Source organism: Anastrepha ludens, chromosome 3 (assembly GCF_028408465.1).
Source record: "Anastrepha ludens isolate Willacy chromosome 3, idAnaLude1.1, whole genome shotgun sequence".
NCBI lineage: Eukaryota > Metazoa > Arthropoda > Insecta > Diptera > Tephritidae > Anastrepha > Anastrepha ludens.
In genome coordinates, this window is record NC_071499.1 from 116,019,128 (window position 1) to 116,035,392 (window position 16,265).

At 35.2% G+C, this 16,265-nt stretch overlaps 1 protein-coding gene across 1 annotated transcript in view; it reads right to left on the reverse strand.

Moving 5' to 3' along the window:
• LOC128857694 (uncharacterized) overlaps window positions 1–16,265 on the reverse strand; it is a 166,427-nt gene that overhangs the window by 114,627 nt on the left and 35,535 nt on the right. Inside the window, exon 2 of the mRNA XM_054093440.1 lies at window positions 14,967–15,524. Coding sequence (XP_053949415.1) covers window positions 14,967–15,524 — 558 coding nt within the window. The remainder of the gene's footprint in view (window positions 1–14,966; window positions 15,525–16,265) is intronic.

The following is a 16,265-nucleotide window of genomic DNA, read 5'->3' on the forward strand; positions in this document are numbered from 1 at the left end:
AAATACAATTTTCCTGAAAAAGCTTTCTTTTGTATTCAATATTGAAAAGCAGTCCAAAGTAGTGTCGTAAATAAAAAAATACATTGTTTTTTGAGTTAAGTTTGTTTTCTAGGAATGTAAAAACATTTCTAAGACATTTCTAAGAAATTTTTTTCTGAAAAATGTTTTTTTTTGTTTTTGTTATTAGCAATCGGTAAACTAGCGGAAAGTAATGCCATGAGTAGTTTTTGTTTTTATTTTATTTTAAATAACATACATTTTTCTGTGTACAACTTTTTTGGTTTCGGAATAGAAAATAAAATGTTCTTTATTGCAGAGATTTGCGAAAAATAATACCATGTATATTTTTAGGTTTTTATTATTTTTAATAAAAGTATTTTATTTTTAAGTAAAACTTTCTTGGAAAAGTAATTGGAAAGACATTGAGTATTGAAAAGCTAGCAAAATAATGCCGCAAATTAAAAAAAAAATACATTTTTTTTAAATAAAACTAATTTTGTAGCAATGGAGGAAAAAGTTTCTAAGAAATTTCTAAGAAATATTTTTCTTCAAAAATGCTCCTTTTGTTGTTAGATATTGGAAAACGAGCGGAAAGTAATGCCATCAATAGTTTTTATTTTTTTTTTGTGTTTTTAGTTTGGAAACTAGAATTTTCCTTATTGAATTTCTATTTCATATATCTATATTTTTAAACTTCATCTATATTTTAAGGCTTTTATTACAACTTTTGTGTGCACAACTTTTTTGGTTTCAGAATAGATAGTAAAACTTTCCTTCAAATTGTTTTTTATTAAATTTCGAACGGCAAGCAAAAACTAATATCATTTATGTTTTAAGTTCTTTTTAATTTGAATACAGTTTTTTTTCAGTGTTAAAGCTTTAACTATAGAAACGAAAAAAAGTCTGTTTTAAAAAATGTATTTTTTCAGAGAAAATCGAAAAACTTACGAAAATCAATGCGCTCAATATTTTTAGGTTTTTATTACTGTAAATAAAAATAATTTTTTTTAGTGCAGAAATTTTGGGGTTTAGCAATGGAAAATGAAATTTTCCGTACAAGAAAGCTTACGAAAAGCATGCGTAAAATAATATCATTTATATTTCAATTTCTTACCATTTTTTTCAATGTTAAGTTTTCTGGTCTTGGGGATTGGGAAAAAATTCTCTCTCAATAATTTAATTTTTTCGTGAAAATCGAAAAACTTGCGAAAAATAATGCAATGTTTTTTAGGTTTTTATTAGGAAAAGTAAGCAACAACTCATGCCATTTATATTTTAAGTTCTTATTATTGTAAATACAGTTTCTTTCGCTGTAAAATTTCTAGGAATCTCGGAATATATCTGGTGTAGGAAAGGAAAAAATTCTTGCGTAAAAATTAATTTTTTTTAGTGAATATCGAAAAGTAGAACAAAATAATGTAATAAATATTTTTTAAGTTTTTAATATTTTAAATAAAATAATGTTTTTGATTGTAAAGCTGTTTTTGGTTATTAATAAAAAATAAAATCCCCTTAAAAAAATTATGTTTTTAAAGAAATTCGGATGCCATTTATATATTTGGATTATTATTGTCCTAAATAAAAATTAATTTTTTTTCAGTGTACAATTTTAGGTATAGGAATGGGAAACAAATTTTCTCGCAAGATTTACTTTCTGTATGATAATCGAAAAACTGGCGAAAAATAATGGTTCTAAATTTTGAGAGAGAAAGAATATATATCTAAATAAATTCTTAACATTTGCAGGGAATACAAATAGACAAAATTTACAAAAATAAAATAATGTTTTAAGATAAATCAACACTTGTTTTATGTTGTACTTCTATTTATAGTTTATGTATTCGACGGAAAATTACATATGTATGTATGTACATTTGTATATGAAAAACAATAATGCACTAACACAAGAACCTCATCTTCCTTTCATATGTATAGGGTGGGCTATATAGCGTTTGCTTTTTGAACCACCTATTTGTTTGAGAATGGTACCACAGATGACATGTCATATGTGTTCATAATTTACTTAAAGGTTTGACATTTACGAAATGGGACGCTATACGCTTGAACAAAATTGTGAAACATTGAAAACCTATTTCCAAAGTGGTGAGTCTTCTTCTTGTTTTCTGATTTTCATATCGGTGACTACGTCACTAAGCAAAATTGTCGGATTTGGGACTCAGAAAATCCACACGTTACTGTAGAGAAGCAAATGCATCCACAACGAGTCACTGTTTGGTGCGGTTTTTGGTCTGGCGGCGTCATCGGGCCATTTTTTTTCGAAAATGAGCGAGGAGCCGCGGTTACAGTAAATGGCGAGCGTTACCGTGACATGCTCAACGAGTTGTTTCTAAAAATTGAAGAGGATGACATGGACGACATTTGGTTTCAACAGGACGGTGCAACTTGTAACACTGCCAAAGTTACACTCGAACTTTTGGCAACCGTTTTTGAAAACCGAATAATCAGCCGAAATTCCGATATCAATTGGCCGCCTCGGAGCTGTGATTTAAGCCCGTTGGGCTATTTTTTGTGGGGAGCCGTTAAGGAAAAATGCCATGCGAACCATCCAGAGACGATTGATGCTTTAAAACACGAAATCGAAGTTGCCATTCATGAAATTGGAGCCCAAACAATCGAAAATGTGCTTAAAAATTGGGTTGATCGAATGGCCTTCTGTAAAGCCAGTCGTGGCAGTTATTTGAACAATATTATTTTTCATTCATAAATGACAATGTTCAATTTTCAAAATAAAAAAAAAAGTTTGAAAAAATATTGATCAGTTTTTTTTTTATAGCCGATTCAAAAAGCAAATTTCACATGGCCCACCCTATTCATATGCATGTATGGCCAAATAACCTTGATTTATTTATTCACATGTCACAGCACATCACATTCCTATAAGAAAGCAGATAGTGAACGAGTTTCTTCCTAAGAAGTGCAAAAACAATTCTGCTCTAAAGCCTATGAAGGTGTGTGTATACATACCCACTTTAAATCCTAGCATGCATACATACACACATACCTACTTGCCTTCTAAACTTCCTACAAAATAATTTTATTCATATGTAACTAAATCTATTTACGTTCAAACATACATTTGTATATGCGCGAGCACAGCGCTCCCTTCTTGTTTCCGTGTACTTTTGTCTTCCACCAGTCGATATTCCGAATATTGTACTTACAAAAACAAAACAACGCGAAGGACGCTTTGGCACCACGCATTCCAAAATGTTCTACAACACAACAAAAATACGGCGCATTCACTTTATGCCTCAATATGCGTATGTCGTCCAAGCTCAAAATCTAAGCCTAGTGAGTACAAAAACAAAATACATTCGTAGACGCAGTCGCAGCGACCATGATTCTTTTAGTCGCGACGGCCCTGAACAATTTAGAGTGTTATATGGTACAAAAACAAAAAAAGGGAGACGTGTATAGCCTAAAGTGTATCTAAGATATATATAAGGTATAGCTCTCTCTCTCCATTTCCTCTACGTTATATCTTTTTTCTCGCTCGCGGAACGAAAATGCCCAAAACGTTGCATGGCCTTGAAATTTTACGCTCCATTCTCGCTCGTCCATCGACGCCTAAGAAGTTTCACTTGAAAATATGATATTGTTTTTAGTAAAAATCGAAAGTATGGCAAGAAATAAAAACATATATTTACTTGTAACTTTTATCGAAATATTTAGCTAAGTTTCAAATGAAGTCACAAAAAATTTGTAGAGAAAATGTTTCTTAAAATAACTTATTTTTCTAAGAAATTTCTAAATTGGTCCCAAAACCAAAAAGAATTTTTTTCAGTGTTAAGCTTATTTTGGTCGGCGCAAACTACTTTCAAACTTCACGACCCCGAGCGGTTTCAAATTCGTGTCCGAAAGAAAAAGTGTCAAATTACTGCACCCAGGGCGATTACCACACATTGGAAAAGTGGCTTAAACTTTTAAGTTTGGATGCGGCATACTGCCGTAATAAATATCTCTTCAAGTGCGTACTTACACTAACAAATAGGTTTTATATACACATCTATGCATGAGAGGATCTTAGATCTCTTAGAAAACTACCCACGCCTCCACTAGTTCCTTTTGCACCTACTGAAGAATAGCAAACCATACCACCAATAGCACAAATACATACATAGAACTAGTCTATGTATGTGTGTTTGTGCATTCACTTACCTGTCAAATGACTTGGTAGCCGCCAGCCAATTTGGCCTTGTTGCCAAGCGCTCGCTTCAACCATTTTAGAAAATAAGTTTTGTAAGTATGGCTATCCGTCTCTCAACTTCACTTGTGCTTGATGACAGCTAAAGAGTTGGAACGTTAAAAATAACTGGGTAAGAAAGTTTCTAAAAATAGGTAAAACAAACGGGTAATAATCGCCGAGGAAGTGGGGTGAGAATAATTCGAAAGGTACGGCACAGCTGACGCAGCTAGAAAGGAGATTTGTTTGCTATTGCCTTAGGAGTTAGTGATGCTGACGTGTTGATTGCTCGATGCTTCATTGGGATTTTGTTTTTATGCGCTATTTTTTTGTGTTTCTACACTTTTCCTCCCATTTTATACTGTTGATGTTTGCAAGTATTGGTGTTTATTTTGCTGGCCCGGCATATCGATTTTATGCTGATGCTGGCGGCAATTTACGTCAACTTTAATGAAATTTTACGAATATTTTTTTAAGCGAAAAAGTGTAACGCACAAACAATAAAATCCAAATAAGAAACTATGAATAAAAATGGAAGACAATTTCAGTTTATTTAATTTATTGTGACTTCGCTAGTGAATATGGAAATTGAAATACAGTTAAATGTGCGCTTTGCGAAATTTCTTGTTGAAAATTTTTAATATCTTTAAGTGGCAGTTGTTCTACTAAAATAATTTTATATGCCGTAAATGTTACTCTTACGCCATGGTCCTAGTGAAAGTAGGCGTTAGGTGTATAATTTATTATTTTCAAAGTAATAAATGTAAAAAATAGAGATGAATAACTTTTTCCAACGAAGTTTGTTTTTTGGTGGTTGCGCATACGTACAAACAGCGGCCGTAATATTCAATTTACAGTTAACATGCATTTTTTTTTGCCTGATTGTACCCCTGAATAGCTATAGGGGTGTACAGGAAGTTTTTTATACACCGATATTTATACGAAAGTTGATTGTAAGCAAAAGGCTAAAGGTTAAAAAAAAATCATTCCAAAAAATTTGTTAGACTATACAAATTCACGCGTAGTTTCATACAGTATTAGTTTTTGAAAATAAATTGCAAATTAAAATTTCGAGAACGCGTAGCAATTTTTACGAGGATCACACAAAAAAAACTTTTTTCTAATAATATTGAGGAAAGCTAGGGACAGACAACAGGGAGACTGATGGAGACAAATTTTTTGTAAAATTTGTTTTTGTAATTTTCATAAAGTTTTTAAAATTAAAAAAAAAAACCGTTAACTGAAATAGTTCACAACTGACATATAATCATAATTGAGTAGCCTAACCCCTGAAAAAAAAGGGCATCTATTACTCAGCAGGAAATGTTTCCTTTATTTTGCACATTGCTGTATGTAGTTGTAACAATTTAATTTTTGTATTTTATGCGTATACTTAGACCAAAAAATATGCAACTGCGACAACTTGCTCGGACAATTAAAAAAAAAATATTTCTTCTGGTTACTCATACGCCCCGTAGCACGCAAATGCGCTAACAGCCTGTGCAAAAAATCAATTTAATTGCAAAATCAATTTAATTGTATCTCCAGGAAAAGTTTCGAAGCAAACATGGTAATAATATAAATAATATGAAAAAATATGTGTTCATTTGATTTGCTGCGAGTTTAATTTCGCAATTGGCTACATAATTTTTCACTTAAACGCGCATCCCTTGATTTTCCCGTTTTTTCCCTTTCTCTCTCTCGCTCTTCAATTAATTTTATCACTTAACACTTTATTTGCCAAATTCTTACCCGTATCTGATTAAAAATAGCATTAACTGTGAATGAAGTGCTACAAATGTGGCGATGAATGTCAGTAAGTGGTCCGGCGAGAAAACGCTACGCTAGCGTTGACGTCGAAAGGTTTCGAAAAACAGCACATAAAAGGATGTGCGCGGCAAGTAACAAAAATTTATAAAATTACAAGAGCCTCTGTTGAAAAGTGAAAAGGAAAAATAAACTGAGAAATAAGCGCAAGAACAGAAAAATTTCATTGGCGACTGAGACGGCAACTGACTGGCTGACTGTTCTACTACAGCCTTGTGCCAACATATTAAGCGCTTTATAGCGTAACGTAATCAGCTTGAATGTGCGCTTTTTCATTTTGAGTCACGAAAAGGCTACCCACTTAGTGGTAATTATTTTAATTATTTAATTTTGCTGTCCACTAATTCGTGCCAGACTGCATTCAAGTGGGTTATCATAGAATATTTTGTTTGTGTATAAATAATTTTGTAAATGTAAGTGTCAGCAACAACTTTTTTGTGAGTGAAACGTAAATTAGCATGAAATTACGTCAAAAAGTGAGCGAAATGCAAGTATTGTTTCGAGGTGTACTAAAAACTTAAATTCACACAGAGGAGTACTGTAAAGCCAGCCGTGCCAGAGATTTGAATGAAATTTTATTGTACTCCGTGTTTAATGACAGAGTTTGCACTTTTCAATCAGAACAATTTATGCGTCATTTATCTAAAAATTTAAATAAAATTCTGGTGTCCGTAACAAAACGCGTCAGCCAAATCAAAAATGTGTTGCTGAGAGTGGTGTTTGGTCAATTCGGTTCCTCGTGTCAGCCACATGTAATGAATGTTTAAACTATAATTTTTTGTTCCAAAGTGACTTTAGAGTACACCTTCTATGCTTCTGAATTCAAGACCTATTTTTTAGTTGACAAATACTCATTAATATTAGGCCTGGGAAATTTCAATCAAAAAAAGGGATGTCAAAATTTTTTTGAAGGAGTGCTTCCCAGTGTAATTATTTACTAAAAAAGGGAAATACGCAGTAAATCATTGGTTGTTACTTATTATAGTTTAAAAAATGGTCTTTAGGTGTTAGTAAAATTTTTACGCAGCAACAACTATTTTGTTTTGAAATTTTCACAAAAAAATGGAGAATTTTTTTTTCTAATTTATTTAATTTTTAGCATCAAATGTGCATATATATGGAGTTTAGCTAAAAATGAAATATTTTTGGCTCAGTTTGGCTTGATATTGAAAAGTTAAAAGTCAAATTGAAATACAACGACAAAGATAAAAGTGTAAACGCAGTACATATTTACAAATTGTGACTATTTATTATTTATTTTATTCCCATCTTAATTTCAATTCCTTTTTATGAAAATATATTTCATTCTACATATAATAAATACATCATGAATACCAGTTTCAAACCCTGTACAAGATTTATTAAAATTCTAAAATTTTTCAGGAAATTTTTAAACATTAAAACATAATTAAATAAACAAAATGTGGGTACGAGTTTTATAGCCCATTCAATTCTAGTATAAAAGAGTGATTTTTAAAATTTTTTATTCTCAGGGAGGGTTGCGCATTTTCTCCATATAAAAAACTCGTGGATTCATTATATGCAGAAAATGCCTAACACCTTATCGGGGAAAAGTTATCAAAACTCAACTAGAACTTTCAGTCACTTGAACTTACACTTCTTTCTACCAGAATTAAATGAAATATAAAACTACGTACTCAAAAATTTCCCGAAATTTCTCATTAAAAAATATGAAAGTTTTATCTTTTCTTTAAATTCTGTCTATTCTATAATAAAAACCATATGAATCCCAGTTGAAAACCTTTTGTACAAGATTTATTAAAATTTTACAATTTACATTTCAGGAAATTTTTTAACTTTGTAAACCGAACTTAAACGTAATGTTCCACAAAAAACGTTCCCACGACAGTCGGTTCTACGTAACCGGAACGGCCCGGATTTATATGCGGCCAAGGTCTCACTTCAGTAGCATTCCTCGTTTATGCACGGGGAATGTTTATGCTGCTACAACAACAACATAATGCCCCACAAATGAAGGCACCTATCGTTTTAAGCCGATTTCGAAGGGCAAATAACTTTTTATGAGAGGTTTTTTTATGGCAAAAATATACCCGAAGGTTTGCAACTGCCTGCCGAGGGCTGACCGCTAGTAAAAAACATTTTATCGCTTTGTTTCATGCATGGAAACTTCTGAAACGTAGTCACGCACCAACCCATTCGGCTACGGTGGTCGGCGTTATATCCCATTTAATTCTAGTATAAAGAAGTGCAAGTTTAACAGCCTGAAAGTTATCACTGATTTTTAAAATTTTGTATCCTTAACAGTGTTACACATTTTCTCCATATAAAAAATAAGAAGAATGAGACAGAACATATGAAAAGAATGCCTAACACCTTATAGGTATACTACTGTGGGCAAAAAGTAAGGTGAATTTATTTGTCAAACTTCGCGGGATTAAAATTACGCTCTAGTTATTTTTTCATGAGTTGGCAGCACTGTTAATAACATCTGGGCCAACTTTCATGTGAATGTCATTATCAGTAATATATTTACGCTTGTGTTTACCAAACGACCAAAAGTGCATTTTTCGATTTTTACAATGTCTGATTTGATTGAGCAGAGAAGTGCCATAAAATTTTGTTTGCGGAATGAAATTTCGGCTGCGGAAACGCTTAGCATGTTGCAGAGGGCATTTGGTGATTCGACCATGTCGCAGAAAAATGTTTATAAATGGTACAAAGACTTCAAAGAGGGTTGAGAACGTGTTGATGACTTGGAGCGCTCCGGACGACCATCGACGTCAACAGATGACCAACACGTCAATAAAGTGAAGGAGTTAGTGCTCAAAAATCGTCGGTTGACTGTTAAAGACCTTACTGATATGATCGGAATATCAGAAGGATCTGTGAAAACCATTTTGAAAGACCATTTGGGCCTACGAAAAGTCAAATCTCGTTTGGTGCCAAAAACTCTCAATTTCTTGGAAAAAAGTCGTCGCGTTGACTATCAGGACAAGCTCAAATGAACCATTACGGGAAATGAGACTTGGATTTATGCTTACGACCCTGAAACAACCGACCAATCAAGCGAATATCGTGCTAAAGGCGAGGCCAGACCGAAAAGAGCACGTCAAAGTCGTTCAAAAATAAAGGTCATGATGACAGTTTTTTTCGATTTTCGTGGTGTGGTGCACTATGAATTCCTTCCACCTGGCCAAACTGTTAATAAGGAATATTATTTGAGCGTTATACGTCGTTTATGTGAAGCAATTCGTCTAAAAAGACCAGAATTATGGGCCAACAACTCTTGGTTTTTGCATCACGATAATGCACCGTCTCACACTGCACTCGTTCTTCGTGACCATTTCGCCCAAAATTCCACGCATATCGTTCCGCAACCACCGTATTCGCCTGATTTGGCTCCGTGTGACTTCTGGCCATTCCCAAAACTCAAGAGACCACTCCGGGGAACGCGTTTCGAGTCGATTGAAGAGATAAAAGCTGAATCGAAGAAGGTGCTGATGGCTATACCGGAAATGGACTATTTGGCATGTTTCGGAGATTGGAAAAATCGTTGGCGTAAGTGTACTTCATCGAGAGGGGATTATTTTGAAGGGGATGAAATTGATTTACAAGAATAAATAAAGATTTTTCATTTTACTCGTACAACCAAATTCACCTTACTTTTAGCCCACAGTAGTATATCATGGAAGAAATACACTCGGAAGTTTGCCATTGCCTGCCGAGGGGCGCCCGCTATTAGAAATATGTTTTTCTTAATTTTGGTGTTTCACCACGTTTCGAACCTACGTTCTCTCTGTGAATTCCGAATGGTAGTCACGCACCAACCCATTCGGTTATGGCGGCCTAACGCCTTATGGGACTAAAATTATCAAAATTTAACAAGAATTTTGAATCATTTGAGACTGCACTTTTTTATACTAAGATTAAATGAAGTATAAAACTGCGTACCTAAAACTTTTCTAAAATTTATGAATAAAAAAGTGTGAAAGTTTAATTGGAGTTGAATGAATATTTAAACATTAAAGCATAAAACTTTGTTTTCTGTTGGCTTTGTAAAAGAATTAGATATAATTTTATATAAAAAAAAACATCTAAAATTCATTTGAAATAAAATAAACTGAACACTTATCAATAGGGGCCTTATCATTACGACGCTGAGTTCATGATATACAGTCTCGACTAGCATTCGCAACAATATAGAAGAACGGTAACTTCATAAAATGTAATAACACAGTTGTATCAACGTGAGCTATCCGTTATGATCAGTAAAAAAACATTGACCCATTTAGTGGGAAAATATTTTGAATGCAAGCGATGTAAAAAAAAGATTAAAAATAATTGAATCAAAAGTGAAACAAATTTTTTGAATATGTCGAGCAGATTGGCTTCAATTTCTCTCTCAGAATCTTATGTTTTTAACTGTTGTTTTATTTTTGTTATTATTCTTTAACTTCAATCTCTAGAGCGCTTATGAAATTTTTTATGATCTTAAGGGGCATTGATAAGGAATTTTCTTCCCCAAGATGTTTATCTAAGTCCATGCATGAATCGTGCCTTTCTTAAGCTAAGTCATTGAGTAATTCTCTAATTTTGCATGTGAGATCTTATTTTACCATACACAGAAGTAAAGTTGAAATAAAGTACAAAAATTAACCGAATATGTCAAAATTTGCCATTCAAGCATATTGCACGTGGCGGCCCATGCGCCAAGTGGTCATTTGCAAATATGTGTGCTACTGATTTTGATTCTTATTTTCAATAGCGTTCTACTTCACCAGAAAAGAACAAAAAAAAAAAACATCCACACCAGCAAAATCGGGTCTACTTGTCTTTCATGTACTTCGTAAAAGTGCCTTTTATGCTTCGTAATGCTAAGTTACACATCTACTCAGCTTATGTATATATGAATATTTGATGCTTACAAGTTTTTTTACAACCCCTCATTTGTGTCGCGTTTCTCGACCTTCTTCAAACTTTTTGCTCAGGCCGGCCAACTTTCTAATATTCAACTCATACATGGGCGCCTACAACTTTTTTGTGAATGTAGCGTTTTTTTTGTTTGTTAAGAAAAGCAGTGTCATAAAAATGAAATATTATCTTGCGCTTTTCAATAAATTTTTTCTTCGTTATTGTATAACAAAAAAAAAGAAAAGAAATTTTGAATAGCGTCACACATAAAAATATGGTCGAGACGCGCCCTACTCTTTACTCGTTTTTATCGGTTTTTTACAATGCACTTTTTACTGAATATTTAGTTAAATTCTTCTCTTTTACTGTCAAGTTGCTACACTCTTCCTTGTAAGGCCTGCGTTTTTATTCGTTTTTTTTGTGACTCACTGGCTAGTGCCCTATCGGAGGCTGTTAGCCGCACTTGGCTGCCGTTTATTCTGAAAGCGCTTTTAAGTTTATCTCAATTGTGCTTTGCTCTCTTCAATTTGCACTTAAATTTTTTTGCGCATACAAACATACATATCTACATAAACATATGTATATATAAATATATACATTTTTTCTCAATACATTCTTGACTTTCTTATTGTTCATTCAGTCTCCGTTATCACCATTGATTATCCATTCAAGCAGTGTCGCGATTTTATTTTGGCTGCGCCGTCTGGTCGTTGCGCGTTGTCACATATTCGTCTTGAGTTCTTATTATTTATGATAGTATACAGTCTGGCAGATATGTAGTCGTATATTTATATAATTGGCGCTACATCCTTCGCTGGTTATTTGGCCGAGCTCTTCTGACCTTGTAAATGCATGAAGAAAATCGCGATTGATTTTTCACGAGTGAAAGAAGTAAAATACATTTTTAAATTAAATAAATAAATAATTGGCGCGTACACTTCTGTTAGGTGTTTGGCTGAGCTCTTTTTTTTATTTGTGGTGTGGGTGTTAATGTTTTTCCACAAATGGAGGGACCTACAGTTTAAAGCAGCCTCCGAATAGCAGATGTGTTTTAAGAGAAGCTTTTTCATGGCAGAAACACACTTGGATGCTTGCCTTCATTAGACAAGATACGTCCGCTCTTAGGCAATTTTTTTCTATCATTTAATATTTTATGTTTTTTTTTTGCTCAGAGGAGGCTAAAATCGTTAATGTTAGAAATATCATCAAAGGCGCCGTGACACCAGTGGTATGTGGGACATGGTTTCACTACTGGTTAGGTTGAAGCGGTGGTTTTGTGGGACACACTCAGGCTCATAGCCCATTGTGATGACGCATGGCCGGCTTTCACTATCTTTCCTAAAACAGTGTGTGCTTTTTAAAAATTTTATAACATCTCCTATTTCTGCAGAACTGAGATCTTCCGATTTATTAAAAAATTATCTGGCCAGAATAGCATATCTCCGTCTGGATAGAGCAGGACAATGGCGCAGAAGGTGCAAGATTGACTCTACCTCTTCCTCATCACCCTTGGGTTAGATAGTAATCTGTTTCGCTGTGCTTTCTGTTTATCCATTCACCTAGTTTGGTGATCAACTTATGTGTCCATCGATCTTTGTAGGGGTGATTCCATCAGTTATCTTAGCTTCAGGTGTTGGTTTGGGTCCACGTGAGTGATACAGTCGCTTAAGCTCCCCTGCTCAGAAGAAGCACGTCGAGCAGAAGGTCTATCGAACACTAAAAGTCTTCTGGCAGTGTAAGAAAACCTTTGGCAAGACATGGAGTCTAAGACCGGCGATAGTACACTGGGTGATGCCCTTAATGCCTTTCTGAATTTGTAACCTCTAGATCTTCAAATTCAAAAGAAAGCGATGAAAGCGGCGTACAGGCTCAAGTTAAACGGAGTCTGGAGAAATTAAGTAATCACTAGCCACTGTCAGATACACCACCAGTTGTCGGAGTGGTGTACACTATTCTCGATGTCAGTGGACAATCGGGTGCCTTTCGTTAGGTTCGTTAGCTTAGGTACGAAGTATGATCTTTTGTTCCCAGATAGAGATCAATGGTTAAGTCCAGAGAAACTATTAACGGAATATCAGCACACTTCCTACACCAACGGATCCAAAACCAGAGATGGCAGCAGATCTGGATGGAACTTAGATGAAGACACTAAGTACTCCTATGATACAGGACAGATGGCCTTGGTACTGTTTACGGAAGTCTATGCCATCTTGAACGTGGCGGGTAGCAGTATTGGAATTTTTAGTGACAGTCAAGCTGCACTGAAAGCCCTTGAATGTAAGACAAAATTTAACAGTGTTGCGAAACACAACAAAGTTAGCTTTGTTTGGGTGCTTGTACGTTGTGGTATTACAGGGAACGAGTTAGCTCATAAACTGGGCCCTGAACCCTTTCTAGGAGTCACTTCTGCATCGATTCAACTATGGATTGACGAATTTACGTTGGTCTGGGTTGAATTCGTGCAAGGTAGCCAAGTGTTTTGTGAAAGAACCAAACCGGGAAATACCGACCTTTCTCATAAAACTCAGCAGTACCTGAGAGTACTGGTGGGTGTTATCACAGGCCACAACGCCTGTGGTCAGCATATGGCTGTCATGAGGGTCGTCGACAGCCCGATATGCCTATTCTGTTTTGAGGATGACGACACTGCAGACCTTTTTTTCGCTCCTACAAATCTAATCTAATCTAATCCTCTGCTCGTATATAAAAAGGAACTTTATTCGAAATAACGCAGTTGGCATACGGATGCGTGCGTTATTCACTCTGATTACCTTGCCACTGGGTATTTTTAGATGCTCCTTGAATGTTAACTTCTCATCGATGTGTACTCCAAGATACTTTACCCATACTTGGGATGCAATGTTATATCCCTCAACCGAAATAGTGAGGCCTTCGCTCCGCCTAAGGACCAGCTCAGATTTTTGCGCTGCATGCTCTAGATTAGCGTTGCTCAGCCACCTTTGGATTCTCGCAACGGCATCATTGCACATAGGCTTCAAGCAGGCGTTACGTTTAACAGTTATCACCAAGGCAATATCATCTGCGTAACCCACCGCAGACACAATTTGCTGGCATCACAATCTTGAGAATCCCGTCTTACATTGCATTCCACATTTTGTGCTGTCAATGGGTTTCGAACCCGGGCAGTACCGAATGGAAGTTACTTGCCAAGCATTTTGGCAGCCACCCGTCTATAGTACCATCTCCTTAAATATAATATTTTTTATTTTTTAGATAATACATATTACGCTTTAGAAGTAAACAACTACAAAAGTTGTTTTTTAAAGATTAGAGTAAAATAGAACTAAAAATTTTGAAATTACCTTGAAATTGCCAGAATTGTCGAAACACAAGAGAATTGTCGGAGGGACAGTTAAGTATTTAACCAAGGTTGTTGGGACATTAGTGAAGAACCTGCTTGTCATGGGGTCCGACAGCGATTACAAATAAGTTTACAGCAAATCGGCCAGATCGCTTAACAGATCGGCTCGCAGAAATTAAAGTGATCAAATAACTAAGTTGAGTGTCGAAATTTACTATTCTGGATATTTCATTTAAAAAAAAAAAAAGAAATATAATTTTATGAAATAACTTTTATTTAAGTATTATTTCATTTAAGTAATAGCTACCAATGCTCGCTGCATACATTTCATGGCAGCCCATTAACCAAATGCTCTGGGCGCTTTGCTGAGTAACTGCCACACGCGCCATAAGACTTTGTTGCATTTAAATAATTGAAAAACATTGTTTGCATGAACATTCCATTTATGCCGGCACGTATGTGTCTCTGAGCCTTGACATACTTACGGGCACATTTACGTACGCGCTTTTGTTTTATCATTTCCCCGTTCAGTGCAAGAAGTCTGAATTCAATTGCTTCCAAATGCGCTTAAATATTTTATAGCCTATTTATGGGCGCAATCAGAGTGCAACGGCGCGCAGACATCCTATCTTGTCACATATGTGTACCTTGATATAAACAAACACACACACGAACACATATACACATGTACAACGGCACATGCATCTTGCCTGCTCTGACCTTTCATTGTAGTCGCTTATTTCGCCCGTGTCCATGTCCAGCAGTAAAATTGCGCTTTGAAAGCTGGCGCAAACCGTGCGATAGAAAGTATTGCGTCGCAACTCCTCGCTGGTTAGCAATTGCTGCTGTTGTTGTTGCAGTTGTTGTTGCAATTGTTGGTGATGCATGACAGACGACGGTGTTGTAATAGTGGCCGCCACCGAAGCGGATGAAGAAGAGGCCGACGATGCAACAGAGGGTGTTGGTGTTGTGGCCGATGTGGCGGGCAGGAATGTTACACTACTGGTGCCGGTGGCAAGCGGCATAATGGGAGTGGTCGCCAGAGGCGTTGCTGTGGGTGGTGTCACCGACGGTGAGGGTGAAGTTGAGTGTGTCGACGTTGGATGTAGCCAGTGACGCGCATTAATTTTGGCCATCATGCCACCACCGCCGCTAGTTGAAGTGGCTTCACTTTTAGTGCCATCACTACTCGCTGCTGCCGTTGCTGTTGCTGCTGCTGTATGATGTGTGTGATGCGTTGCCCATTTATCCGTTAGCAAGCGTGTCAGGCGCCTGATTCTGTGTGTGGAATTTAATATGCATTGAAATGAAATGAAATATTTCAGTAGACATTCTCAATTGAAGTGAGTCTTTTGTGTGTGCCTATGCATGCATATTTTTGTATGTGAGCGGCTTGTAGACCTTCATGCTAGTGTGGCACTTTTTAATTTACAATTCAACCACCTGCATTCCATGCAACTGCCTTCAAGACTTCGAGCTGTGTTCTTATTTGTGCATGTTTTACAAATTTCTCTTTTGAAACGATTTAATGATACGAATTTCTATTTTATTTTAATTTTATTTTCATGCCGTATAAGAACTCAAAATAAAAATCGTGCTGAAATTTTCGTTGAATATATATATTATATGTGATGTATTAGAGCGAGTTGAAAAAACAATGAGAAACTTAAAAAAAAAAGTTTTTTAACCATCCTAAAAATTATTTCTTTTCATAACTTTGGCTTTGTTTTGAATACTCGAAATTATATTATGTAGTCTGATAAACATATCTGATAAAATAGATAGTGGATCGAAAACAGGCTTGTAAAAACTAACTCGAAAATAAAATAATATAAAATTTTTTGGACCACCCTAAAAATCTTTAACATATTTTTTTTTTTTACAAATTTGTAATTTACTGCCTTATTTCTAAGGTGTTATTTAAGGTAGTAGTCTGGTAACTTATTTTGAAAATTTCGAATTTCGGGTTTTTACATATTTTGAAAGTGCGATATATTGGTAATATACTGTACAAATTTT